The following is a 27,242-nucleotide window of genomic DNA, read 5'->3' as shown; positions in this document are numbered from 1 at the left end:
CAACCCCCCCTTGGGCCCTATAGGCCCTGAAGGCACAATCATCGCACCACAACTATAGGAGCAGAAGCTGGCTTTAATCTATACGGAGCCATGGGATGGATTGCGTCTGTCTGTCCATCAGCCTGTCAGCGCGTCTTGCCTTGAACGTAGCGAGGCAGCCCCTGAGCAGAGTTATCGACTCAGACAGGCTGAACCCAGATCAGCGATTGGTCTGCAGAGGCGTCGGGCCGGTCCCTCCTGCTGTTTGACCAGCTGATTGATCTGTTAACACTGGCCGCTGGATGTGTGTCCCTGAATTTAATTTCAGAATTCATTTCTGGGAGACGTGTGTGCACAGAAATGATGAAGAGCCCCGAGATCCAAGTCAAGGATTGAGGGTGGAGACCAAGTAAAAACCGTGATTTCTTTCCTCCCACAATCGTTGGGTATTTGTAAAGCGCTAACGCTTCCACTTTATTTGACAAAAACGTGATTTCAAAGTTGTCCTTTTCTCTGGTGGTTAATTTTTCCATATCATCAGTGCACTTCTGTGCTATACTTGGCCATCTGGTCCAAAATATTTGATTGTTACACATGATGATAGACTGTTTGGGGCGGATTGGTCCTGCTTCTGATTCCAACAGGAGGTTGGCTTGAAACCAGTGGTGTAGTCTACATTTCTCTAGTGGGTATACTGGGCTTAGAAACCAAAATGCACCAATTTATTTTGAATCTGAAGCATATTGAACATTTCCAAATTTCTCTGATGCTTATATTTGAATAAATGAACAACAAACTTTGTACAACCGTTGGCTTTGTATTAAAAACATGTTACAGAATTTATAAAACCGTATCAAAGCAAAGCGCCGCATACCGATAGATCGTTACGGAACCGTTTAACTGCGGTTTAACGCATCAACGACACGTGCCTAATATGTCTCATTGGACACTTTTAAGTGGGTATAATGAAATTCTTAAGCTTTTCCAGTGGGTATATTCCATGTGTATCACGTAGACTACACCACTGCTTGAAACACAGCAATGAAGACGGATCTGGTTGGCAGGCCGCAGACTGATGAAGTCTTCCGGATGGAAGACGAAACGTTTCTCCCTTTAAGAAACTGGTCCAGACGACACGATTGAACCTTTTCTCGTGCTATATTTGCCAACGTGTTTTGCCATTTAAAAACTATTAAATATTGAATTTTTGTGATGCAATATTGATAAGACGATACGAGTTCAGCAACACACAACGTCACCTGCAACATCCTCTGCTGCTAAATTAATAGAACGTGTTGGAAAAATGCCACTGGAGTCGGGCTGCGAGGTTAGGTAACCCTGATCATTTCACAGCTCATAAAGAGCGCCACTGCACCGCCGAGTGTCCACCGCGGGTTTCCTGCACCGCGCTGCTTTATGCCTCTCTGTTATCATAAAAAACCTGCGCGCACAATGAAATAAATGTGATGACCGACGGAACCGCTGCTAGGAAGTGAGGATTGATTTGATGGAGTCTTTCACCCTTCTGGCCTGCTGCAGACATGTGGAGAGGGGGCTGCTTGGATATGCATCACAAAGGCTTCCTGCAGTATTGATCTGAAGTGGGTTAAGGCAGTCTATCAGCAAATGTCCCTCTCTCTGGGAAAAACAATAGGAGATTAAAAACACACAGCTTGCCGGGCGGGAGGCTGCTGATGGGCCTTTATCTGGGCCCAAAGGTCACAGTGTACAGATATAATCCACTTTCACTTAACAGCTTCATTTAAGACACCACGCATGCAAATGGTGACATTTTAGACACATTTATTTATTTTTCCTCGAGACCACTTTAACAGAGAGGAAATTAAAGCCAGCAGACGTTTTGTTTAGCAAATAAAGAAACACAACTGTCTTAAACTGCTTTGTGAGACCCGAGGAGCCGGGTTTTATCAGTTATTTCAATTTACTGCATCCTGAAACACAAATAAATGGACGTGTTGCAAATACTGTCTTTATAAACAGGTGGCAAATAGTTCTAAATATCTAAAGGTTGAATGATGACGAGGATGTCTTCAAACTATTACATAAGTCCTAAACGTTTTAGGCCTGTGTGTCAGTCAAATAAACTAAACTGAACGTAACGTTAAACTGCTCTGCAGAACAAACGTGAACTTTTCTTCTAAAAACAATAACTGCGTAACTTAAAGGTATCCCAGACGCATGAGCCCACATCAACAAAGTCGCTGGTTTCGGACCAGCGAGGTCATCAATGATCTTTAGGCTCGCTGAATTTGCGCTTCTTCTTGGGTACGGAGGCTGATGATTCCTGGCTGTTGGTGATGTCATACTGAGAAACCTGAAAACAGCAGAAGAATCGTGCTGCTGACATTTAGAGAACCTTAACATCCCACTCTGAGAAACCAGAGCGATCAGAGCTGACTCATCGAGGAAACAACGGAGGTTCCTACGCATGTTCCTCTGCTAAAATCACCCCAGACCCGAACACAGCATCTTCATCCAAGTTCAAGTTTAGCAGCTTTATTGTGTGAATGTTTATGAAGCATTCACACTATTGTGATCATTCTTCTGTATGTTTTTCGGCACGATTCTCGTCCCGCAGTTTTCAAGCTATTTCAACAAATCATAAATCAAAACGTTCGGCTCTTTCAGGACAATCCTTCTATGACTCTTAGTATTGGTGCAACTTTAGCTTTATGAAATATTTAGCCTTTTCTGCCATTTTTCCCTCATAGGAAATGAATTGAGCTCATTTTACGTCCTTCAGACCTTTAGATTTGTTCACAACCTTTTACTGCTCCTTTTCACATTTTGTTCTGCTTCAGCTTCTTTCAGCTTCCATGTGCAAACGTAAACTTTTTTCAGCTACTTTCAGCTGTTTTGTGCTCCTTTCAGATGCTTTCTGCTACATGTTCATTCTGCTTTTAACTTCTTCTGCTAATTTCTGCTCGTTATGCTCCATTCAGCTTACTTCTGCAAGATTCTGATTTTTATACTATTTCAGCAACTATATAGCTGTTTTATGCTAATTTAAGCTTTTTCAGCTAATTCCACATTTTTTACACTCATTTCAACTTTGTCAGCCTAATTAAGCAAAATGTACTCACTCCACTTCCTCCTTGTCATTTCAGCTTCATTCTGTTATTTTTAGATACTTTTCAGCTGTTTTTTTTTGCTAATTTCAGCTTTTTTCAGATAATTTCCATTTATGTGCTCATTTTCTTTCAGCCTCATTGGACAAACATGGATTCTTTCTGCCTTGTTATGCTAATTTAAGCTTGTTCTACCTTTTCAGCTACCTTTTTAGCAAATGTAGCTAATTTCAGCGGTTTCAAATTCAATTTTTTTTGTGGTAATTTCTGCTAATTTCAGGCTAATTAACATCTTTATACTAATTTCAGCTTGTTATGCTCGTTTCAGCTTTTTTCTGATAGTTTCTACTATTTCAGTTACTATTTAGCTGTTTATGCTTATTTTGCTTTTTCAGCTAATTCCACTGTTTTTTTTTTTTTTTACTCATTTCAGCTCTTTCCACTTCTTTCTGGTAGTTTAAGCTACTTTCTGCTTTTTTCAGCTACATTTCAGCTATTTTTGGTACTTTCTTTTTTTTTAAGCTAGATTACTATTTTTTGTGCTAATTCTGTTCATTTAAACCTAATTCAGCAAATGTGTTCTATCTACTTCTGCTACATTTCAGCATATTTTAACCAATTTCAGCTGTTTTTAGCAAGTTCTTCTGCAATAAGCGTTCACACTGCATTGTCGATGGAAATGCAATAAATTACTTTTTAAATTATATTTTTAAAGTGGGATATATTTCATGTGGGGAACTATTGTATCACAACTTCTCAATATTTTCCAGCTAAATAATGATTCTACATTTATCAATATATATATTTATATATATATATATATATATATATATATATATATATATATATATACTTTTATATATATACTTTCTAGACTTGTTTAGTGTGAACGTGTACTGCTTGAATGTGCCACAAGCCCATTAAAAAGTCTAACATTAAAGTTTATGAGTTACAATTATAGACATCATAATAAATATATATATATATATATATACACACACACAAGTATCAGATCAGAGTTCTGTAAATGATTTATGGAGTTTATTACCGTCTTTTCCTTCGGTGTTGCTGCCGGCTTGCTGTCCACAGTCAGGTCTGTTTTCTGCTCGCATACAAAAACATGTTTTTAAAATCTTTTTGAAATCTTTTGATATTTGTACCAAGCACATTTAAAATGATGCGCATTCTTTTAAACTAAAATGTTGGTTTTAAAGTACACAAGTCAGTCACAACATGAATACCACTGACAGGTGAAGTGAATGTCATTAATTATATCAGAAAGGACTCAACCATGTCAATTTAAGACAATTTGACATCAAACCCAACCCTAAAGGTGAGGGGTGCTTCTGTCAGCTCCAAGCTCCTCCAACAGGACAACGCAGAGATGAAGAAACAAAGAGGAAAGACTTCATCAGAGCCCAAAATTGACTAAATCCTACACCAGACAGTTCGAATCAATCGTGGTTCAAAAAGCTGATTTAAGTTTCTGTGTGGTGTCCAGTGTTTAGACACCAACCATGTCAACACACACGCATATACACATATACATGGTCAGATGAAGCAAAGTTCAACTCACTGGTCATACTCCAGTCCGATACGTGGAAATACTGAGCTGATATGTCAATCTTTGCCACCTCTGAAGGAGAGGTTTGTCATGTGATGCACCGTCTTTAGGCAACACCAAGAACCTCCATATAACCATAATATGTGATTTAAATATTCTTTCTTATTTGTATTTTCTTTTATTAGTAAATCACATTACAGTATATAGATGTAATTTCTTATACAAACAAGACAGATAAAGGTTCTGATTTTAAAATACCACATGTGCACCCTCGTGTTTTTTTACATTTTAGACTCTGAAACCCTGAAGAGTTTGAGTTTAGATTTAATGACTCACGCTCAGACAAAGCTACGTCTTCAGACTGAGCTTTTTCCCTGGTTCAGTTGTTAAAGAGAAGCGTTAAAGCTGAGGTTTAAATGATTAACTGACCGTTGTGGACTTTATTATCCGCCCACTCCTGGTCCTCTTCTGGCCCACGTCCATGTCAGAGGTTTTCTTCACCAGAGTGTCCATCTGACAAAGGATAATGTAGTCATAATGTAAGCAACTTTTAAATGGGCCTAAAGTTGTCTTTTGCTGCTTTTGCACACATCCTAAAGAGATTCTGCATTTTTGAATGACTGCAAGACCCCGGATCTCCCTGATTTCTAAGTTTCAGCCTCTAAACGATGCCTGAAGTGTTTTATTTTGTCCAGTTTCCCTTCAAAATTAATTAAAATCCACCAAGCCACAGTGGTATGGTAAAGGATAAAACATAGGTAGTCTTTTGTACATTGGCTTTAATTTACTGTGCACGCGAAGTGTTCATACGTACCTCTGTGATTTCCTCACAGGTCCCATCCTTCTCATCACAGCTCGGCTGGATCTCTAATTCGAAAAAAAAGCAGACACTAGTTACTTAATTAACAATAATAATAATAATAAATCAGCACAGTTATGTCAATTCCATCATAAAGACTTTTAAAAACAATTTAAATCTCCGCTACACATGGGTCAAAATGACTCACAAGGTTTAAAGCAAGGCCTGTGGGAGGTGGGGGGGTGGGGGGTCATTTTGACCAAAGGTCAGCAGGAGCATTCAATTGATAAACTGAGGTGATGTGGAATGTGTCATAGCTTCTATAAACTTCTTTGTGTATGCAGAATTGTTACATTTTAGTACACACAAAAGCCCAGACCTAGCTCTAGACGGTGTTTGGATATTTACCGGTGTTGTCCAGGTCTGTGTTCTTGCTGTCAGCTTTCTCCACTTGTTTGGGAACGGCACCCTGAATAGGACGGTACGTTATCTGAACATGGCCCGTTTGAACATTCAAGCAGCGCAGAAGCTACAATAAACTGGTGAAAGCGTGTTTAAGAGGCCAGCCAACTCTTGAGCAACTGACACTTTTAACAAGCTCTCTGATCACGTGACTAATTTTTTTTCCAAGAGGCAAACGAATTCCTAACGGATAATGTCACAGAAAAACACAAGTCAGAGGAGGCAGCAGTGCGTTTTGTCTATTAGAAAACTCTTCGACGTGGAAATTAAATCGGACTATAAAACCTGCATAAATTATCACCTAACACCAAGCGAGACCAATAAACAAATAAAATCACAAAAAGCTTCAAAGCTAACTTTGCTTAAAAATGTCTTGAGTTCTTCCAAACCTGTGTTATGACATCGGGCTCCTCAATGGTCATCACCCACTTCTCGTTCGCAGAGACGCTCTTCTCGACCTGCAGACGGTGAAGCAAAGCAGTGAAGCACCGGCTGCAGAAACCGCGATGACTTCGAGAGCAATTTTTACAAAAGAAACATAAAAGCTTTGAAAACAACTGGTGCATCCGTTGGTGTGTTTTTTCACTAATGTTATTTAGATTTATATATATATTCAAATTATAACGTATCACCTGCTCCAGTCTATGCTTCTCTGTGACCATGTCAAACTTAACGCTGTGAAATGGGGTGGCCACCTCTCCCATGACCAGTTTGACTGGTTCCTGCTCAAACTCTATTACATCGCCCTCGGCCTCCATAAAGCCTGGAGGCTGGTAGTCAGGAGGAGTGACTAGGAAAAAAACAAACAAAAAGAATAAATCATCATACATTAATAAATAAATAAATACACTGAAACTGAAAACAACAAAAATAAGTTCACTTTAACGATTTAAATGTTTGTTTTTTTTGTCCTACGATTTCTTCTACTGCTTTTATATTATTGTTGCTAGCTGGAAAACCAGTTTGTTTATATCACCTAAAATATTAAACATAACCTAAAATAAGAATATCAGCAATGGTCCTCGTTTGGAAAAGGGTGGATTGACATCTCTAGGAGTGAGGATCTGCCTCAAATAGAGGAGATCATGTATCTCTGGCTTTTGTTCACAAGAGAGGGAGGAATGGAGGGTGAGATCGACAGACGATTAGTGCAACTACACAGTGTTGCGGACTGTGTACCGGTCCGTTGTGGTGAAGAGGGAGCTGAGCTGTAAGGTGACGCTCTCCGTCTCTCGATCTATGTTCCTACACAAACTTTGAGCAGTGACTGAAGGAATGAGACAGATGATACAAGCAGTCAAAATTAGTTTTCTCCATCAAGTAGCAGGACTCTCCCTTAGAGATGGGGTGAGGTTTGAATATCTGTGAGGGACTCAGAGGAGAGCTGCTGCTCCTCCACATCAAGAGGAAACAGTTGAGGTGGTCTGGGGATCCGGTAAAGATGCCATCTGGACACCTCCCAAGGGAGGGTTTCCAGGCATGTCCAAATAGGAGGAGACACCAGGGATGACCCAGAACACGCAGGAGAGTCTCGGCTGGACTGGAAACACTTAGGAATCCTCCCAAAAGAGCTGGAAGAGGTGGCTGTGAAAAGAGATGTCTGAGACTCCATAACAAGCGAAAGATAATGAATAGAATGATGTTTAAAATTTTAAATATATACCGTATTTTTTGCTGTATAAGTCAAACCTTTTTGCATAAATTTGCAAGTCCTGCGACCTGTATAATCCGACGCGACGTAGTTGTTTTTCCCATATTTATGAACCAATTTTTTGGCTGAGATCTGACGATTTCATTCATTCTGACATGGAAAATATTGAACACTACCATTTTCAGCCACTAGAGGGCCCTCGAGTAGTATGGCAAGCCAAGTGTCTCATTAATAAGTAAACGTGGCTATTAATGAGACACTTGGCTTGCCATACCAAGCCACCTTCGTCTCGCTCCAGAACTCCTGGAGCAAACGTCAAATCAGCTGCATTTCGACGCCCAGGTGAAATGCAGCTGATTTGACTGTCAAAGTGCATTTATTAAGGAAAAGCTCAACTGAGACGCACCTTTACTATAACGTCGAGCAAACAAATAATTGTTTGTAATGTATCGGTGATGCATGATAGATGCGACTGTATGCGGCGAAGCAACTTATTTATGTTTTTTTTCCACTTTATTGGACATATTTGAACTGATGCGACTTATTCGGCGGTGCGACATGTACGGCAAAAAGTACGTTACTGGAAAAAATATTAAAACAATTAAAACTCAACAATAAATGACAAAAAAAAAAAGCAGTAAAAAAAGAAAGAAAACAAATTAACAATGTTAAAGAATGGTGGAACAGGAAGAAGATAACGTTGTGTGTTTGTTTTACCATCATCGTAGTAGGACAGCTTCATGTTGAGGCAGACGTTTTCCGGCAGCGGCTCCAGATTCTGCATCAGAGTGTAAAGCTTCCTCACCAGCAAAATGCTGGCTCTCTTGGGGTTTCCACACGACACTGTTGACAACTTTTGGTTGCTGTTGCTAATAACAAAAACCATCAAGGCAGAGCTTGAAACGTGCCCGTCATCCAATTGCTTTGTCAGGTTTCTTCCTTCACTGTTGACGTAAACCAAGAAAAAAAAGAATGAACACACCTTTCAAAATCCATGTGCACTCCATCTGTGGTGTACTGGATCCTAAACTGGTAACACTCAGTCAATATCTGTAACAGAAGAAAAGATTAGTTAAAATATATAAGCTGCAGATATTTCATTTGTATTTATGTTAATAGGTATACAATGGCATTAAATGGTCTGAACACTACCTGGGGGTTCTTTGGGTCTGTATAAACCTAAAAAAAGAAGATTGAAGGTCATAACAGCCTCAACTCAAACATTTCTGGTTGAATTTCAAGTCAAGGAGCAGATGAAGTTGTGATCCCGTAAATTTGCCAGAAGCTCCTGAATTTAAGTATCTAAGACCCCATATAAGTACATAAATGTTAGTAATACTCACAGACATTATAACAGACCGCAGCTGGTGAGGAAAAAGTATGAAAACGCAGTTTGACCCCATTAGTTGGTGTGAACATATACTGTAGCGCGTTTATTTTGTCTGATTCATAAAAACTTCACTAGTTTTACACTACAGGTAATCTCAGGAAAAACTTACATATCTCTTCTGGATGGCATCAAAGCATCCCTGAATCCTAGATAAAAATTAAAACAATGTATTATTTATCCCCAGCATACAGAGTCGTGCTCATTACAGCACAGGTAAAAACAGAGGTAATCTAGAAACTAGATAAAATAAACCCAAATGATTTAATTCAGACTCATTAAACGAAAACTCAAGAGATGAATTCTTGTATTTTGTCAACAGTAAACACTAATCCACAGTATAGTCTTAAATATAAACTATAGTGTAGTTTACCATTTAGTTATCTGAAAAGCACCTGGACAGTCACTGTCTCCTTTTAGGATCATCACTTGCTGATCTGTTAAAAAAAAAAGGAAGGAGAGGTGAGGACATTCTAGCTAATATTTCTGAATCGTAAATAGGCCTGTCACGATAACAAATGTTGCTGGGCGATTAATTGTCTCAGAAATTATTGCGATAAACGATAATATTGTTTGAAATTTGACAATAATTAGTAATTATTGTCAAATTTAAGAAGAAATGTTTGCCAATTTGTTTTGCGTGTAGTAACTTTTTAACCACCGGATGGCAGTATAAGACTGTTTGAACTGAAAGGATGAATAGTGAGAGAGCGAGCAGCGTGTCTGTTTAAGAAAATGTGAGGGAGGGCCCTTGACGTGACATGGGCTGTCTCTCCTTCCTGTTTTCCAGTTCTCAAGATGGCAGACGCCCCGTGTGGTTTGAGTTCTTTAGCATAGCATTTTTCACACAAAGCTTTTAATTTAAAAAAAATCAGTAAACAAGTTCTCAGCTTCTTTTTGCAGAGAAAAACAACTTTTTAGACAAAGGCACGAGTTTCAACCGTGGATTTTGGAGCTTCAACAAAACGGGGGTTATATCCCCGAGGTCGGCCTGTTAGCTTAGCTCGTAGCTTAGCTTCTCAGCTTAGCTGCTTTTAACTATCCAAAAACGCGATTTTGGACGATTAAAGCAGATTTTAAACAAAAAAAGAAAAAGGGAGGGGTCAGTGAAGAGCACCGGAGTTGAACCTTTTGTCATCCAGTGTCTTCAGTAGAAAGAGACACGTAGAAACGATAAAGTCCATAAATGAAAATGAGGTTGATAATTTTCATTTATCATGCGATTAAATGATTTATTGTTAATCGTGACAGGCCTAATTGTAAATGGAAACAATGCAGACAATACAGTTTAATTTGTTATCTAACCTTCCACATATTTGCTCCCATAGGCTCTCCCTGGGAATATTCCCCTGAGGTATGTGATGCCTGAAACAGCAATGGCCAGAAGCCTCTTTACAACGACGAGGGACTGTTGCTCGGTGCTAACCTCAGCGGGCAAAAGCTGAGCAGCCTGCAAGAGTGAAACAAACTAATCAGGCAAAGCTGTGCTCACTTTTCTCAGTTAAATATTGTATTATGCTTGTGCACAGGTGCAACACGTCCTTTTAAAATGCACAAACTCAACTGGTAGAAAATGACTTTTTTTTTTTTTTTTCTTAGAAATTAACAAATCCGGTTTTTCAAAGTTCAAGGTTCTTTATTGTCATTCGCATCGTATGTAGTACAAGAGGTGGAATGAAATTGTGTACTCAAGGTACACAATTTAATTCTAATCAAATCTGACTTTTAAAAAGTGGATATCTGAAGAATCTAATGCCAAAAAAAACACATCGCTTACTGGGAGTGTGGAAAACAAACATCAACAAATTAAATATAAATGCATTACTAATCGATATAAATTCTATTTAAACGCAAATCAGAAATGACATTGTCTGTCGCCGTTTCTCAACTCTTAAAATGAAAAATAAATTAAGAAGCTCCATATCACAGCAATGCCAAAGTGTCTTACTTTTACCAAAACACATGTGCCCGAAGTAGTAGCCTGCTGCTGAAAGGCAAAGGTGGATGATAATGTTTTTGTGTCCGTCTGTTATAATATCCCATGAACTACTTAATGGACAGCTTTTTGTGACACTTTCAGAAAATAATCTTTAAATGTATATTTACATCTACACAGCCTGTGTAGTATACGCTAGTTATGTGCATTTAAGCTTATATTACTGCCTGTGAAATACTTACTTATACAAATTCATCCTACTTGCATCGTTATATTCTACCATGATGTTTACTATATTTCCTTTACACCTTGTACTGGTAAATATTTTTCTTTTTCACTTTTTGGAACTTTATTTTGTTCCTTATTGCATGTTTTAGTACTTCTTGTTTGTTTGTTGTTTTTAGCGAGTCGAATCAGTTCTTCTCATCCTGAATATTTCATTGTATTGCTGACCTTGTGTTAACCTGCATATGACAAATAAACAACTTAATACATTTACAGCTGACTAACTTTATGGTGGCATACACTCACAGCCAGCTGACCTTAGAAAACACAAAAAATGGTGATAGCTCTATCAATTTTACAAGTATTGAGCTGAAATACATTGTGGTAGTTCATCCTTAAATGGTGGGAGATGTTAAAGTTACAAGTCATTTCACATAAAAATGTAATTTTACCTGCGAAGGCCTCACTTGCTGAGCAGATGCCATTCTAGTGGAAGTAAAAAAAAAGAAAAATCAGCAAAAAAAATCATAAATAATAAAATAGAGAAGTACTTTTAAACCTAGCACATTTCGCTATGCAGAATACTTAGCTAGTTGACATGCTAACTAGCTAACCTAAAAACATCTAAAACACCGTTAACAACAATTTTGTACAAATGTAGTAACAATGAGTATATTTTATAAACACACATTTCAGCCTCTTTGTTACAAGTTTTAAAGGGCAATTTTTCAGGTTTTGCTGCAACCGGAACAGATATCTTGAAGTTTTAACCGTAACGTTTCTAGTTTTCAGCAACTTTTCACCAACGATCACTAAATTAGCCAATCACAAGGCAGGGCGCCTCTTACAGGCTAAAGACAAAATAATAACAGCTAACAGTTAATGGAGGTAGTTAATTTGATCGATCACAAAAGCAGTGCAACGTTGTTTTTTTTTAAATTGATATAATAGCGTACATGTTCTATAAATTTTATCTTTAGCGTTCTGATATTTTGTGTCGATGCAGATTAGCGCGGCAACGCCCCCAGAGGACATTTTGTAAATCCATTGGACGAAGACCTGTCACTCACAAGCTGCGTTTCTATTGGCTAAAGCGCAAGTCAGTTACTCAGTGTTGCCAGATGGGGCGGTTTACCGCCAATTGGGCAGTTTTCATTTGCGGGTAATAATTGCTTTGGGCGGGTGGAGATAATTTGGGCGGATTTGGAGCCAAATCGGCGGTTTTTGAGTTAATCTGTTAAACACATTTCAAATCATTCATCATTATTTCATAACAAAGCTCCCCTGACCTTTCTGCATCACTGATTGGCTATTGTCATCTGCCAGGGCGTACAGAGAACTGGTGAGGCAGTTTTAGTAGACGCCAACGCCATAGACATTTATAAATTATATATATATATATATATTTATAATTTAATAATTTATATATATATATATATATATATGTATATATATAATTTTTCATAGATTCTCATAGGGCTCTGGTTGCAGCGGTACGTCTGAGCGGCCGCCATATTGGATGTGGCGGAACTGCCGGTCGACTGACAGAAGGAAGTGCACTGAACTTTATAAAGCACCGTTCTGCAAAGTGGTTTTTGTTAATGCCTGTCATTCACACACACTGATACATTTGGAAAACAAAAAGGCACCAAAGACAACATTTGTAACCTTTAAAGTGAATATTAAAAATGTTTACTCCTAAAATATTTAGGTTAGCACTAAACCAACATGTATTGTTTTGAGTGTTTACCACTACTAATGTGTGTAACACTATTACTGTGGTGATAAATATAGAAATATTCATATTGAACAATTAATCTGTGTCTATAATAACCAGATCCTGAAATGTGACGTGTTGAGCAGTAACGTTCAACTGATTTTGATTAATCACATCGATGAACATATAAACACCAATAGATCTTTACAGGGGGTGGGGGGTATTGTGTGTCTGTGTGTGTTCAAACAGTAAATATAACAATATTTGATTGGGCGGGTTTGTTTTTAACATATTTTTTGGGCTGGAAAACCTCGACTCTATCTGGCAACAGTGGTGGTGACGTCTCTCCTTGTCGGTGACGTCACATGTAGCTACGCCATTTTTGTTGGGGAGCAGTCGTGTTCAGAAAATCAGGATTAGGTCCAAAGCAGTTACATTTGACGTGATCTCGTTTGATCAGCCCTTCGAGTTGTCCTCGAGTTGGACAGCTTGTTGTCCGCCACACTCAGACAATGTCGTCGGAAAACCTTGACTCGGACACGCAGGTGGACTACGAGGACGAAAAACAGGTGGGTTTCCTGACTGCTAACTGCAAAACATGCTAACGAGAAGAGGCTAATATAGCACAAGTACTTTCAGAGCACCACAGAGAATACAGCTGAAAGACACTGGTAAGACATGGACAAGCTTTTTTTTTTTTTTTTTTTTTTTTACATGTAATGAGTTTATATGTCCGTGCATTCAGGCTGTATTTCGTTTTGTCCCTTGTGTTACTGGTTGAGTACTCAGCAAGTCGGGCCTATTGGTTTGAGCTAAGGATTCCCAACTCATCTGGATATCCTCTAGTATCTAAAAAAAGACAGAATGTGCTCATTAATCTTATACCTATATAGTAAATATGTTTGATAGCTATAACAAAACAACGTTTTGTCTTAAATAAACACTTTCCACAAGCTTTAAGTTTTTATTTTTTGTTTTATTTTTCCTCCAGTTATGACACGAATGTGATGTTTCTTCAACTGCTTGGCATCAGCAACACCTCAGTTGACATTAGTACACTTCAACATCTGCAACTTAATTTAGTCAAATTGTAAAGTTTGCAACTTCTCATGCTGATCTTGAAATATAAATGCCTACGATTCATCACAATCCAATCATTGTTTGTCAGTATTGATATTGTGCTTTCTGATAATGTGATAATTTACTTTTTTATTATTATTTGTGCAGCTCTACTTAGGATCTAAATGTAAATACTTCCTTGTTTTGATTATCCACCTGTCTAAATGGACTTTTAAAGCAGAAACTAAAAACATTTGGTACAGTGAGGATAAATATAAATACTGGTATTTTGTCCATTCCTTTACAAGCGTTGTTGGTGCATGTTTGAAAGTTTAATAGTCAGACTTATGTTGTCTCGAAACCCCCCCCCTGCTCGATCCCCAGTCATTGTACATCTCGTGGTGTCTCTGCAGGACACCCCATCCCCAATCGCTCACTGGGCGCCCCCAACAGCCGCCCACCCGAGCGCATCCCAGGCAGGAACATACAATGACGACAACACAATACATTTATTTATTTGTTTGGTACAAAATTTGATTGCAAGGAAACTATAAATTTACATGTTTGCACAACTAAAGTAAATAGAAATTGTGCTACTTTATTATGACCGATGTCGAGTGACAGCTGAATTATTACCAGTGAAATTCTGGGTCAAGAAACTTCAGAAATTCCCAAATAGCATGGCCTCAATCATCATCATCAGTCTTGTTTTTATTTAGAGTTCCAACATTTGTTAAATGTGTCAAGGTGTGAAGCAACATATGTAAACTAAATCATTTTCCTTCTAACATTTTGAATGAAGTCTCTTATTGATTAGTTCACTGAGACAACTTCACCGAGGTGCTGGGAAAAGCTAATAACATTCTTCTTTCACATCACATTACATATTGCTGAACTGTCAAGTCAAACCTTAAAGCTACCTGAGGGAAATTTAACTTTCACTTAACTGCTGTAAGCTGTAATACAAGTGGGTACACAAAGGACGTGTTGGTGGATATTGCCATTTCCTTGAGTTGGGACCAAATATAATGGCTCATAAATTTCTTGCCAAGTGAACCAGTGCTCTGAGCTCTCCGTCCCCTCCTCCTAAGGGAATCTGTTCATCGGCTTCTGTGTCCTGAGTCACATTTTATCCTTGTCCCAGCAAGCTGTGTAGACCGGGTGCATAGTTGAAGTAGGTCCACACCTTTTGCTGCTTGCTCCAGGCAACGAATGCACAAATGGCATTTGTCTTATGCAGTCTTGTACGCATTTACCAACTTCTGTCTACTCGCTGTGTTTAACATGCAGTCAGAACTATTATAGACACAAGACCCAGGTTTATGGCTTTAATATTTCACTGGACAGGCGTTTGGATGAGAAGTGTCTTACCAGATTATAAATATTGGCCTCTAGAATCAAATGGCATTTTTTGCACTTGAGGTTTCTGTAACCTCCACCAGGTGTTGCAGCTTCAAACACGCAGTGAATAATTTCATATTTCTATGATTTGTTTGGGTCGGTCTTTTTACCTGGCCTTTTTAATATTTAACGGTACCAAATTCTTCAGCGATGCATAGACTTGGCATCAACGTGAGCATATAAAGGTGATTCTGACCTCTCTTTTGGTTCATGCTTATCATTAAAGAATTCTTTATCTGTGTTCTCTGAGGCGTTAGAAACACGTGATGAGAACATTCACGCTGTGATTTGTATTGTGTAGTTTATTCAGCTTCAGTTATAGCCATCAACTTTAGCCCAATTCTTAAGAGCTAGCTTAAATTTCAGCTGCAATTTAAAAAAAAAGATTTTAAATAAATTGGACTTGTGCACCACAGTAATTTAATTTTTTTTTTGTTGCATGGATTGTGGCATTTTGTGGAAATACTGGAATTGTGGGATGGTTGTAAACCAGGACTATTGACATTACATACCTGCTGTTCCAGTTATGCTAAACCTTTAATGTGGACATACTGGCTGACATTGAAGGGTCAGTGTTTCTTGCAAAACAAGGTTGTTTGAACCAGTTTTATTTTTCTCTTCGCAGGACTCGCAGGAAAAGAACGCAAACCCAGTGAAGGCAGAGGAGGCCAAGCTGAAAGCGAAGTACCCCGGCCTGGGCCAAAAGCCTGGAGGCTCAGACTTCCTGATGAAGAGACTACAGAAAGGGGTACGTGACCACGGTGACTAGATTGTATGACACCTAGACCCGGTTTTGAAGCCACAGTCGAAGGTTCCTGAGCACCTAAATGATACTGAAAGAATATTGTGACTGTTCTAACCAATGCTTGTACTTTGATCAGTTAAGCCTCTCTGCTAAAAGAACAACATCAACTACTGTTTGAAGATCAGTTACAGATAATATTCTCTTCAAAATGTAAAATAATATGTATATTTTATTAATCTAAAGCACAAAAATTGTATTGTGTACAATAAAACCAAGATTTTATTATACATGCATCTGTACTTCAAGGCTAAATCCACCAAAAAACTGTGAGAAATATTAGACTAGAGCAAAGTGCAACAACATTAGACTCTATATTCTTGGCATGTGAAATGCAGCTTATATGAAAGGGCTTTTAGTTTGTGTTGAGAAAATCAGAGCCACCCGGGCTTGTCTGTTTTGTCCTTTTTTTAAACTTTTTAATGACTGCGGAAACTGTTGCTCTTTCCACCTCCTCGTGCTGTTCCTGCTGCAGAGAACCTGCAGCTCTCAAGACACAAGTCAATCTGAGAGATGTGGATAATCACGGGTAAAGAGTGGGCGTAGCCCGAGCGGCTGTGGGAGAATGCAGCTAAGAATCACTGAAATTCAACATAAGGTTATGAGCACTCTTGGCTCAAATGTTTTCTAGTTGGTCATATGTATTTATACTGCAGTCGCGGTGAGTTTAACTGTGAACAGGAGAACGTGACGTGGTAATCCACGCACAGCCGCCACACTAATCACAACAGCTATCGTGCACGAGACGACTGTTATGTGAAATCTTCTTCTGTTTTTGTCTTCCTACACAGCAAAAGTATTTTGACTCGGGAGACTACAACATGGCCAAGGCCAAGATGAAGAACAAGCAGCTACCTGTGGCAGGACCTGACAAGAATCTGGTGACTGGTGACCACATCCCCACACCGCAGGACATACCGCAGAGGAAGTCGTCCTTGGTGACCACCAGCAAACTAGCTGGCTAGCCTTCGTCATCCCAGGAGCGCCCTCGACTCCCCTCCTCCCTGGGATCCCAGGAAAATGCCCCTCTTCCATCTCAACTGTTCCCAATATGTCCACTCCTTCCCTCCTTTTGCTTCTTTTTTTTCATCCCCAGGCACCACTGGCTTTAACATATCGGGCAGAGTTGTATAAGTTAAAACTCCCATTTGCTTGTATGTAGGCGGGGTGGGAGGAATGGAGGTTTGGGGTGGCCACAAGGCTGCAGCCCTCTCTGCCTTTTCACCTCGTACATCTCCATGTCCTCTGCACACGGCTCTACCGCCTCCCTTAGATCTTGGTTTTCTTCATTCCAAGATGCGTTACAGTAGGTGTGTGTCATGAGGCAGGTTGGATGGGGTGAGTTATTGCACTTTGTATTCTGTATAGTATGTTTAGTTCTTTTTTGCATCCTAAGTGACACCAAAATATGTGTAAGGGAGTTAGGAACCATGACTGCAACTACGGTTTGTTTTTTTTTCCTGTTCCAGTGGTTTGCTTCGGCAGGAGGTGTTGAAGCTGTATGTGAATAATCACTTGCGTACCAAATCTGTGAGGGGGAGCTGTTTAGTTGGACACTGTTTTGTTTTTTTACTGACTCCCTGTTGGCAAACGAGTGGAGTGTACTTTTCATCTCGCCCTTCAGTAACTTTTCATCAAAATGTAACCGTGGGTCAACCGCTGCGGCTTAGGCAAATGGGGGATTTAGATCTTTTTATTTCACTTTTGCTCTTTTTGTCTTTAAATATGCTGCATGGTTGTAACTTTTAACAAAAAGAGGCTAAACATAGTTTTTCAAAACGGCTGTGGAACATCGGATTAGCGATTCAGAGGAATTAAAAACAAACACACAAATTGCTGTAACGTCCACAGTCGTATTTCCTCTCTGTGCATTTTGCCGTCCTGACAATCCATTTACGCACGCACGCACACGTTCGCAGCCCAAAGCAAGAACCGGCTGATTTAGTTACCCTTGTATTTCTTTATATTTAAGACTGGGATCTCTAGTACTTGTTGAGTTCGGTCTTAGTTGAGCGGCAGTTGCGTTGCATCAAGATGTGTGTTTACTATGAGCCTATAAGATTAATGGGGGGATAGGAGCGCCCCTTGCAGAGTATATGCGATACTCTCACAAGCACGTAGTTGGTGACGAGCCCGGCGCTTCGAGGACGAGCCCGGATAGCACCCCTTTGAGAACTGGCAGTGTAAAAATCGTCTTTTCTGGGATTTTAGATTATTTACGAACTGAGCTAAGTTCTGCACATCAGGACCAGAGGGTGTGGATTCAACTCTGTTTTCAGATTAGACTCTTGCAGCTTCATATTCGAGCGGCAGGTTGACGGCAACAGCTCATACACCGTTTGCTGGAATGAGCAGAAAATTCTAATCTGCCTTCGTTTTCTGCACACGATTTTACGTCTTTAATTGCTTTAAAGTAATTAACGTTCAAACACTAAATTAATTGCGTTTGACGTCCTGCAAATGCCCCCGAACTGACGCTTGACCAACCTCAGGGGTGTTTGTATGTAGACGGCAGGCAGTCTAATAAGAGCAGCGCAGGCTTTACGTGGAACGCTCCACGTCTGCAAGAGCACAGCGACAGGTTTTATTGCACATCGTGACGGGGCAAAGTATGTGCTCATTAAGCCCCACTTGTGAGTCAACCTGTGAAGACGGGGCAGAGCGATCACACCATCCCCAGACTTTGAATGTTCACCTTTCACACACTTTAAGGATCTGAACTGGACGCTTGCACTCGCTCCTTTGGAATACGTGTAGATTACTGCTTCAGGGAACCTTCACAGACTTGCACTCCACCACGTAGGGTAAACGATAGGACATTTCACACAACTACATGTGCAACCTCACTTGAAAACGTGTCAAATTTGCAGCGAGTGAAAGAAAAGTGACGTGTGCATAAGACCTTGTTATGGTGCTGTATGAATGTGATGCTTTCCTCTAGACGGTTGTAAATAGACGACAGGATATCATTTTTTTTTTTTTTTACGTTTCCCTTCTGCTTTTCAGTCTTTTGTAGCCTGAGCTGTTATCTGACTCTGTGGTTCCTTTCTCCTCACAGTTTAACGCTATTTCTGCTCTATCTTGGTGTATTGCAGAGGCTTTGTGAATCTGTATTATAGAAAAATGTGTGTAAATGCTGCTGGTTCAAAGACAAATCTGAGACGATGCCCTGTAACCAACTCCTGTCCTCTTCCTTTTAGATGTCTGGTTCGCTCCTTTTAAATTGACCACGCGAGTCCGTTTTTAATGAATAACGCCGTTCAATTACATTTTAAGACGTCGCTGAATTTAGTCCAGTTTCTGTGGTGTGATTCTGAAATGCATTTTATCTGGAAATCAATAAGAACAAACATTTTAGGCATCGTTTGGTTTAATTTTCTTTTTTTTTCCCCTGTTAGATTTGGTCAAAGAAATCGATCTGAATACACGAAACACTAGGCAGGGGTTCTTCATTGCTACTTGACATTTAGCTTCGCACGGAGCAGTTCAACAATAAGAAATGGACAGGGCATGTTTTAAACCCCCACAGACAGGGTGTGTCATTCAGCCACGCTAAATACGTGCCAGAATGTATAAAAAAAATGACAAGCTATGTGCTCTGAAGTATTTTTGCGCTGCTTTTACCCTACATATTTTCTTGTTTTACATGTGTATTTTTTTCTTTTCTTTTTGGTTTTGTGTTCTGTTGGGTAATTGGTGTTTGATTCTGACCCAAGATATCTGCAGGGAAATCAGGAGCGCCCTTCCTTCCAAGAAAAAAGGGTTTACATGATACAAGAGGTCGACTGGAGAACACGCGAGTGATTTTCAGACTTCAGAAAGTACAGGGGTACTTGCTATGTTTCTGTTGTGTGGAAGACAATGAGAGGATCTTTGTCAGTATTTGAAATAAACTTTTACAATAATATGAAATGTTTGGCCTTTTGATGTCAGGAGGGGGCGTCTAGTTGCAGATTAAAACCATGAAATATTACAATTAATGACCAGTAGATGGAGCCACAAGCATCCAACATGGAAGTCTCAAGAAAATTCTGGGCCATTCCACTTCATAAACTGAAATGAATGTGAAATACCAAACATATTTGTGTAATACTACCATAGTAGCCTTAACAGGACTAATACTTTTAATGTGTTTTTTTATTATTATTAAAAATGCTGTTATAAAGCCAAAATACAAATGTGAATGTACATGCAGTAATATTGTAACAGTTCCTAAATATCCTTTTGGTTGGTTTAAAAACTTACCAGTTTAGTCTAATGGAGCATTTGTCACTTGAATTATTATTATTTTTTATTAAGGACAACAATTTGTAAATAAAGTAACAATTAGGTTTAAAGTATAAAGTTGTTGAGCAGATTCACAAAGTATTCAGTTTAAATCTAGCTCAGATAAAATAATTAGTTTGGTACACGCTTAGAATTTTAAAATGGACTTCCTTAACTTTTGGAGGAAGAGAGATGTTTTGTCCTAATTTTGGAAATTATTTCCGTTCTAAAATCCTTTAAGAATATAACACCGTTCGACCTGGCCAGGGTACAATTCCATCTGTAAAACTTTTCACGGGCTGGTTTGTAATTTTTTTAAAAATCTTCCTCACTTGAATGTGTTTTGGCGACGAACTGTAAGAAAATCGGTTTTTTCCAGTAGACCATTCACTTCCGCATTTAAGCCCCGCCCCCCGTGCACTTATAAAGCCACCCTGTTCGATGGCACAGTCTCCGGCTTCGCTCGAACTTGAAAGGAATTGAGTCATGTTGAATTGGTTAAAAAGCAACGACTAACGTTTTTTATTTTATTTTTTTTAGCAAGTAGCTAGCAGCAAATTCAAACCCGATTATATTCGAGTAATATTTCGGTAGTCACTCTAAACTTAAAAGATGTTCCCTAAGCCGAAACCGAGCTACGTCTTTCTTCTTCAAAATGGAATCGCGGATCATGGACTACACAGAGATCCCTCGCCTCTGTTCTCCGTGGGCGCCTCGGTAGACTCCGCTAACGGCCACGTATCGTCCTGTAACTCCGTGAACCGGCCGAAGGACCTGGGAATGGCTACGTTGAACGGATATCCCGAGAAACGCTACCAGGAGCTCGGCCACGGCTCGTTACCGAGCACCCCGGCGGAGCTGCGCGGCGAGGCCGACGTGCCCAGCGGTGCTGGGTATGAGCTGCTGGAGACCGAGACGAGGCAACTTATCGGCAGGTTTTTAAGAGAGTTTACTGGACTATCTAAAGCTCAGTGGTCCGAGAGCAAGGAGCTATCGACGATGAAGAGGGTGGTGAACGACCTCCTGGCGAAGCACCGATTCTCATTCAACGGTGAGTGCTGGGAATTTCCACTGATCGCTCGCAGCCATTTTTTTTTTTTTTATTGGGCTGCTTTCAAGGAAGTATTTACAGTCGTGCTTTATTCAACACAAACTGGCTCTGTGTTGGGAATTCTGGCTAGATGGAGATATTTTTACCACCCGCTTCGAATGCTCTCTGCCATTAAATGACTAGTTCTCATCCCCGTAGCTTTCAGCCTGTACCGCCGTAGTGGTTTTAAATGTACGTTGTTAGCTTAGCGCTGATAATGGGTCACGTGGTTCGGTTCAGAGCACAGGGTCTGATTAGGGTTAGGCACAAGGGTGAGGGGTCAAGTTTAGGGTCAGTAGGGTCAGGTTTAGGAAAATGTTTTTTTTTGAATGTCCAGAGGACCAGACTTAACTTTAGATTTTTCTACCTGGATCATTGAGCATGCATCAGGATAAAAACGATTCCCGTTTCACCCTCGTGCAAGCTGCATATTATAAAACGTAGGGACAATTAGTTAATGGGCTGCTGGAACAGAAGCCACTGTTTTTACCATTTAAACAAACCAGGAAGTGATGCGTCGTTTAAATATTCGCCCGTTGACTTCTCTTTAGCGGAAGTAGCCTCGGGATGCCACCTTTTTTTTTAATGTTTGAACCAGTGGATCTCTGACGTCACGTGCTTTTTTGTTTTGTTTCCAGGTATGATCAAGAAGCTGGATTTGGACAACAAAAGAGACATGATGTTCGTATCGGAAGTAGCCTGCAGCCTTTTTGCAGAGGGCACCACCAACTGGGGTCGTATCGCCAGCCTGGTGGCCTTTGGAGCAGCGGTGTCCCAGTACCTGAATGAGAGGGGGAGGGAGAGCTGCGTGGAGCTGGTGGGCCAGGAGATCTCCACATACCTGCTGTCTGACCAGAGAGACTGGCTGCTCAAAAACAACTCTTGGGTAAGTTGCTTCCGGTTGAGGCTGTTGCAGCCTGCTGTTGCGTAACCTGCAAGAAATCCAGTTGAAGTGACTGCACCTTTTTTTTAATGTTGACTTTTTACTAATGTTCTTCTGTTTTTTTTTTCCCAGACTGGCTTTGTGGAGTTCTTTCGGGAGCCAAATCCTGAAACCGCAGTCAGGAACGCATTAATAGCTGTAGCTGGGTTTGCTGGGGTTGGAGCAACTCTTGCCTTGTTGATAAGGTGAATCTGATGGACTCTGAGATGAGGATGCTTCTCCTTTTTTTTTTTTTTACCACCTTTTTGTTTGGATGGAAGAATTATTAAAAGACTCGAGGCTTGTCAGTGGCAAATACTTTTTTTTTTTTTGTCCTCTTCCACACACTTGTAGAAACTGTACATTTTTAGTCTTGTAACATAACTAAGGCGTTTATTTAATTTAAATACATTTATTTTTCTAATTAATGTAAATATGTGTCTATGCAAATTGCAATGGTTATGGGTATCAGTTGACCTGATGTTTCTTTTATTTTACCACTGATTGTTTACTCAACCTTGTATAATATAGCATAAAACAAGAAGGGTGAACTGTATTTTCAGTGCTGTGCAGGCATGAACCCCATCTCCACACAGTCCATCCTCGTGCCTCAACCCCTTTTTGTTCTAATGTTTGAGACAAAGGCAGAAGTGCATTGCAGGTATAGTCTGTGCAAGGAAGACGATTGTCTTGGGACTTTTCCTGGATGAACCTTTTTTGAAAGGGGGAGATGCAAAATGACTGAGAAGAGCCCAAACTAGCTCATCAACTAAGACTATAAAGTTCATTAATGTGGGCAACATTAAACAGTGGATACAAATGAAAGGTGCAGAAGAATAAAGCAGTTTGAACTGACGTTGTTTGACCTGTTGAGTCTTTCTGGTGAAACTACTGCAAACGCATGTTGATGGATCACATCTGCACTTGGTTCTGCTGCAGCGATATCGATGCCATTTTAACGCCCCCTGCTCGTGTATATTCGCACCCCAGCTAAAAGAACCGCTGCCGTTTCCTAGAAATTTGTAGTGTGGTCGTCTGCAGCCGCAGTTCAGCTAGCTGCAGTGTCCTCGCCTCTGCAAAGCTGGTGCATCAGCTACACGAGTTCTCAAACTTTCATAACGCGAGTGCTTCCTGTCTAACCTCGGCTGCACAGAGACTGGTGGCTGATTAAAAACAATGCGTTTGATTGGGTAACTTTTTTTAAAACTCTTCAAAACAGATTAGGCCTCAGTTGAAGTCATGAAGGTTCTAGGGTTCAGTAGTTTTAAGTTTCACTGTATTGCGCTACTTATGTTGCATATTTTGTTTGGACCATATAAAGCTGATGTGAAGCCTCGCCCTTGTTGGTTCAGCTCCTGCAGTCGTCTGGGGTTACAGAACAAACAACTTCCACGGAAGTCTTTTGAGGAAATGGAGAGGAGTCTCCATGGTGATGATCCACAGCAGACCTCCTCGGGTCTACTCCAGTTAATGATGCTCCCCACCGCCCCGGCTACCTGTGAATGGCTTATTGTGAGGAACAGGCTGTTGGAACAATGGGGAGTTTGATGCTGAGGCAATCGCGTGGAGCAGTTTGCACCATCCAAGTGTTTGTGGGGAAAGCAGACAGCGGTGCAGTGTCATGGGGCTGATGGTGCAAATGCAAAACTTGAGGTTGATTGTATTTTCTCCACGACGCGTATCGATTCCATTCTACATAATCTAACGTGCAGGGCCACTCTAAAAGCAAGACATTAGGTTGACAAATCTTAAAGACTGCACCAAGTTTCAACAATCTTCAAGCTTTTGTGGTTGGCCAACTTTTTAAATGCTCTTCTGCACAGTCGGGCGCCTTGAGGAAAAAATCCTCCTCCGGTTGCATTCCAGTGCAGGGATGGGTGCAAGGAGCGGTTTTGAAACTTGTCGGCAAACGTTCTTCAGTGCACATTTGTCACAGATAACCTGAAGTAAACCTGAAGAATGGGAGGAAACTGTTAACTGGGACTACCAGTAACCTTTTACCACCCAACTGGAAGATGGTTGTCAACGAACTTGAACATAAGTTTAAAAGTTATCTTGACTATGAGAGGGTTTGGTGCACTTAAATTGCCCTTTTTAAAGACGTTTAACAATTGGTTTACAAAAGTGACTGACCCATTTCTTAAATTCTTCGGGGAGCAGCTTTTGCACTGGTCTGCCTTCAGCTGTGAAACTTGAGCTCAGGAGCTGCTTCATTGGTTGAAGCTTTTCTACTTCCCTCTAGCAACAGACTCTCCCCTAATTTAAAAAAAAACACCCATTTCTGGGAAATCAGTTGACGCACAAGTTTCTCTTTTAAGGTGGATAATCTGCGCTAGTTGTTTTAGGCTTGCAGTACTTAGAAATGTGACTGAAATGTAGAGATAGGAAATGGGTTTGCAGAGTGCTGCATAAAAGTGAAACGACTAAAAGTGCATGCCTTAACACAAACACACACAACTAGTTCGATGTAGAGCAGCTCACTGACTTTAAATTACAGACTTGCCTAAGGTTGCTTTGAGCTGCTCGAGTTTTTAATTAAATTATGACCTGCAGTCTGTACTTGTCTGAATATAAATAAATGCTTATATGCAAAGTTCAAGTATTGTACAGAGCACCCTCAATATGTCTAATCTCTTTCCAAATCAACCAAAAAAACACCTTTTTGAAGAATATATTTCAATATTGGTGCACAAAAGAACATAGTTTTTTCGTCTTAAGCATCTCGGTAGATGTTAAAAAAGTATCTGCTGTGACGTACTCTTACTTTCTAAAGTTTTATCAGTCAGTGCAGCCTGGGCTTGCTTTATATTCACTTCTGCTGAAGCGGTTGGGGCCCGTTTACAGCTTTATCTATGCTAACACAACTTCTTAGGAATCTAGAGGTCACAGTCGTGTGTGTGCGCATGTGAAATTCAGCCGCTTCAGCTAGAATCTATTGCTAAACGTGCATAAGCGTTTACTGATTATTATTATTATTATTTTTTAATATGGTTCTTTTTAAAAGAAAAGGCGGAACTGTGCATTTTAAATTCAACTTTTAAGTTGTGCACAGTCAAGTAAATGTGATTCGGAGCCGTCCAGTGGTGCAGTTTGAAAGAATTTACTCCTGCAGTTTTCAAGGAATACTGATATGCAGGTACGCATTCAACGTAAACACAGCCTTCCATCCGTTATCTTTACCCGCTTCCTTTTCGGGTCACTGGTGCCCATATCCAGCAGTCCCAGTGTGAGAAGTGAGGGGACACTGGACAGGTCAAGTCCATCATAGACACGCAAGACAACCATTCACTCTCACTCACGCCTAGGGATAATTAAAGTTATCAATCAGCCTAACATGCTCGAGAAAACTCGCACAGCATGGAGAAAACATGCAAACTCCACCCAGAAAGGCCCCCCAGACGGGATTCATTCTAGCAACCTTTTTGCTGAGGCAACAGCTCTACCGTCTGAGCTACCGTGCCGCTTATAAACAGCCTGTAAATATAATTATCCATCCACTGTTGAGCTTCTTGGTCTGAAATAGCTCTTCCATAGATGTCAACAGTGTTAAATTACTTCCAGTCACTTTGGCTGTTTTCAAAAAACACTTGTAGCCATTTCCAAACTTTGCCTTTATTTTTTACTGTTTTACTGACGTTGCTATTAGAAATCAATTAATTTACACTTAGTATATTTTTTTCATTCAACCTTTATTTATACAGGTTAGTTTCATTAACATAACACTTTAAGTGAATAATTGGTCATAAAATACAGAAATTTTTGATAATTCTTTATTTTCAGCCTCCCTCCATGACACCTGTTATGTTTTATGTCCAGCATTGTAAAAATGTGTTTGTTGGAAATGGCCTTTGAGTCTCTTCCATTTTTAGCACTTTCATCGTTGAACAATGAGGCGCATAGTTGAGGCCTGAACTGTAAGAGAAAAGCTTTGAAGCAGAGTTTAAAAATACTCTTCAGATCAGAGGTCAAATGGCTCGTGTGTATCTGAAGCTCCGTCTGATCTCTCGAACATTAAGCCTTTCTTGGTGAGTCGATACTCGCCTCGGATCAAGTTCTACCCACTGGCCGATGTGTCATGTCCCTCTCAGGACAAGTTATACCATCTTTTGAAACTTTATTCTTTGACTCATGACTTTACTGCACCATTAACAGATCATTCATCCAGGCTGGCAGCCATGACGCGTTCACTGACCTCTATAACTAAAACTACTTGCATGTGGTGACCATGTGAGCTCTTTGACCTGTGCAAGTTTTATTTGTTTTATTGATGGCTGAAACATTTGATTTCGTCAAGTAGCTCGACACGTCTTGTATGAGCTGCTTGTGGCGTTATAAATAGTCTCCTTATCAGTTCTGGTGTGCAAAGTTATGCAAAATAACAGAAAACAAAGGTCTTTCTGTTCAAAGTGAATATTATGGACTGCATACATACCAAACTTCAGTTAGCTTTACGGAAGAATTTAATACCGAGGCTTTTTTGGCTCTTATTTGAAAATTATTTGACTGATAAGTAGGTCGTTGCATGAGCTTCCGACTTTATGCAAAGCGTCGTACAAAAGTGAAGCGCTGCACCCAGCAGCCATTTTATTGATTTCTTCTTTTGCTTAATGATTTGGTTTACAAAGTACCACAGTTTGATGTACTGACGATTGATTTCCAACTAAATAAGACAAACGAGCAAAAAGAGATAAAGTGGTGATGAGTCACATAAACAGTTTTTTTTACTTTAAGCAAAATTCCATCATTTTATAAAATTTCTTCATAATCATTGCATAAGGCCTGTCAATGAAAGTCACTAAAACTTCAACCGAATGAACTACGCAAACTGAACACTTCAAACAGGCTGCAGTTAGAAGAACTTCTGAACTTTTCTGTTTTAACTTCAGAGACAAC

The 27,242-nt window shown here is 39.9% G+C and overlaps 3 protein-coding genes across 3 annotated transcripts; 2 read left to right on the top strand and 1 right to left on the bottom strand.

The window, feature by feature from the left end:
* Positions 1-2,086: 2,086 nt before the first annotated feature.
* hormad1 (HORMA domain containing 1) lies at positions 2,087-11,577 on the bottom strand. The gene is made up of 15 exons (XM_037676755.1): positions 11,545-11,577; positions 10,237-10,381; positions 9,305-9,368; positions 9,044-9,080; positions 8,888-8,908; positions 8,697-8,723; positions 8,527-8,594; positions 8,262-8,413; positions 6,526-6,683; positions 6,283-6,351; positions 5,840-5,900; positions 5,447-5,499; positions 5,062-5,145; positions 4,117-4,170; positions 2,087-2,314 (listed from the first exon to the last, which is right to left on the bottom strand). Exons 1-15 carry the CDS (start codon positions 11,575-11,577, stop codon positions 2,225-2,227), a joined length of 1,116 nt encoding a protein of 371 aa, XP_037532683.1. The 3' UTR covers positions 2,087-2,224.
* A 1,605-nt stretch (positions 11,578-13,182) lies between these two features.
* ensab (endosulfine alpha b) lies at positions 13,183-19,654 on the top strand. The gene is made up of 3 exons (XM_037676127.1): positions 13,183-13,378; positions 15,895-16,017; positions 16,863-19,654. Exons 1-3 carry the CDS (start codon positions 13,322-13,324, stop codon positions 17,034-17,036), a joined length of 354 nt encoding a protein of 117 aa, XP_037532055.1. The 5' UTR covers positions 13,183-13,321; the 3' UTR covers positions 17,037-19,654.
* A 1,137-nt stretch (positions 19,655-20,791) lies between these two features.
* On the top strand, positions 20,792-23,204 carry mcl1b (MCL1 apoptosis regulator, BCL2 family member b). Its single transcript, XM_037676754.1, has 3 exons — positions 20,792-21,388; positions 22,066-22,313; positions 22,443-23,204. The coding sequence occupies exons 1-3, from the start codon at positions 20,950-20,952 to the stop codon at positions 22,557-22,559; spliced, it is 804 nt and encodes a 267-aa protein (XP_037532682.1). The 5' UTR covers positions 20,792-20,949; the 3' UTR covers positions 22,560-23,204.
* The last annotated feature ends 4,038 nt before the right edge of the window (positions 23,205-27,242 follow it).

The sequence above is a fragment of the Nematolebias whitei genome, chromosome 5 (genome assembly GCF_014905685.2).
Source record: "Nematolebias whitei isolate Nwh7 chromosome 5, NemWhi1, whole genome shotgun sequence".
Taxonomy (NCBI): Eukaryota; Metazoa; Chordata; class Actinopteri; order Cyprinodontiformes; family Rivulidae; genus Nematolebias; species Nematolebias whitei.
This window is presented reverse-complemented; position numbering and strand designations above follow the sequence as displayed.

Bases quoted from the DNA above. Each gene is read 5' to 3' on its own strand.
- hormad1 (XM_037676755.1), bottom strand. From the start codon at position 11,577: ATGGCATCTGCTCAGCAAGTGAGGCCTTCGCAG. The intron at 10,382-11,544 runs GTAAAATTACAT...TCACTCTTGCAG, and splicing joins AGCAAGTGAGGCCTTCGCAG to GCTGCTCAGCTTTTGCCCGC. The intron at 4,171-5,061 runs GTCAGTTAATCA...GTATGCGAGCAG, and splicing joins GGATAATAAAGTCCACAACG to AAAACAGACCTGACTGTGGA.
- ensab (XM_037676127.1), top strand. From the start codon at position 13,322: ATGTCGTCGGAAAACCTTGACTCGGACACGCAGGTGGACTACGAGGAC. The intron at 13,379-15,894 runs GTGGGTTTCCTG...TTCTCTTCGCAG, and splicing joins ACTACGAGGACGAAAAACAG to GACTCGCAGGAAAAGAACGC. The intron at 16,018-16,862 runs GTACGTGACCAC...CTTCCTACACAG, and splicing joins TGAAGAGACTACAGAAAGGG to CAAAAGTATTTTGACTCGGG.
- mcl1b (XM_037676754.1), top strand. From the start codon at position 20,950: ATGTTCCCTAAGCCGAAACCGAGCTACGTCTTTCTTCTTCAAAATGGA. The intron at 21,389-22,065 runs GTGAGTGCTGGG...TTTTGTTTCCAG, and splicing joins GCACCGATTCTCATTCAACG to GTATGATCAAGAAGCTGGAT. The intron at 22,314-22,442 runs GTAAGTTGCTTC...TTTTTTTCCCAG, and splicing joins TGCTCAAAAACAACTCTTGG to ACTGGCTTTGTGGAGTTCTT.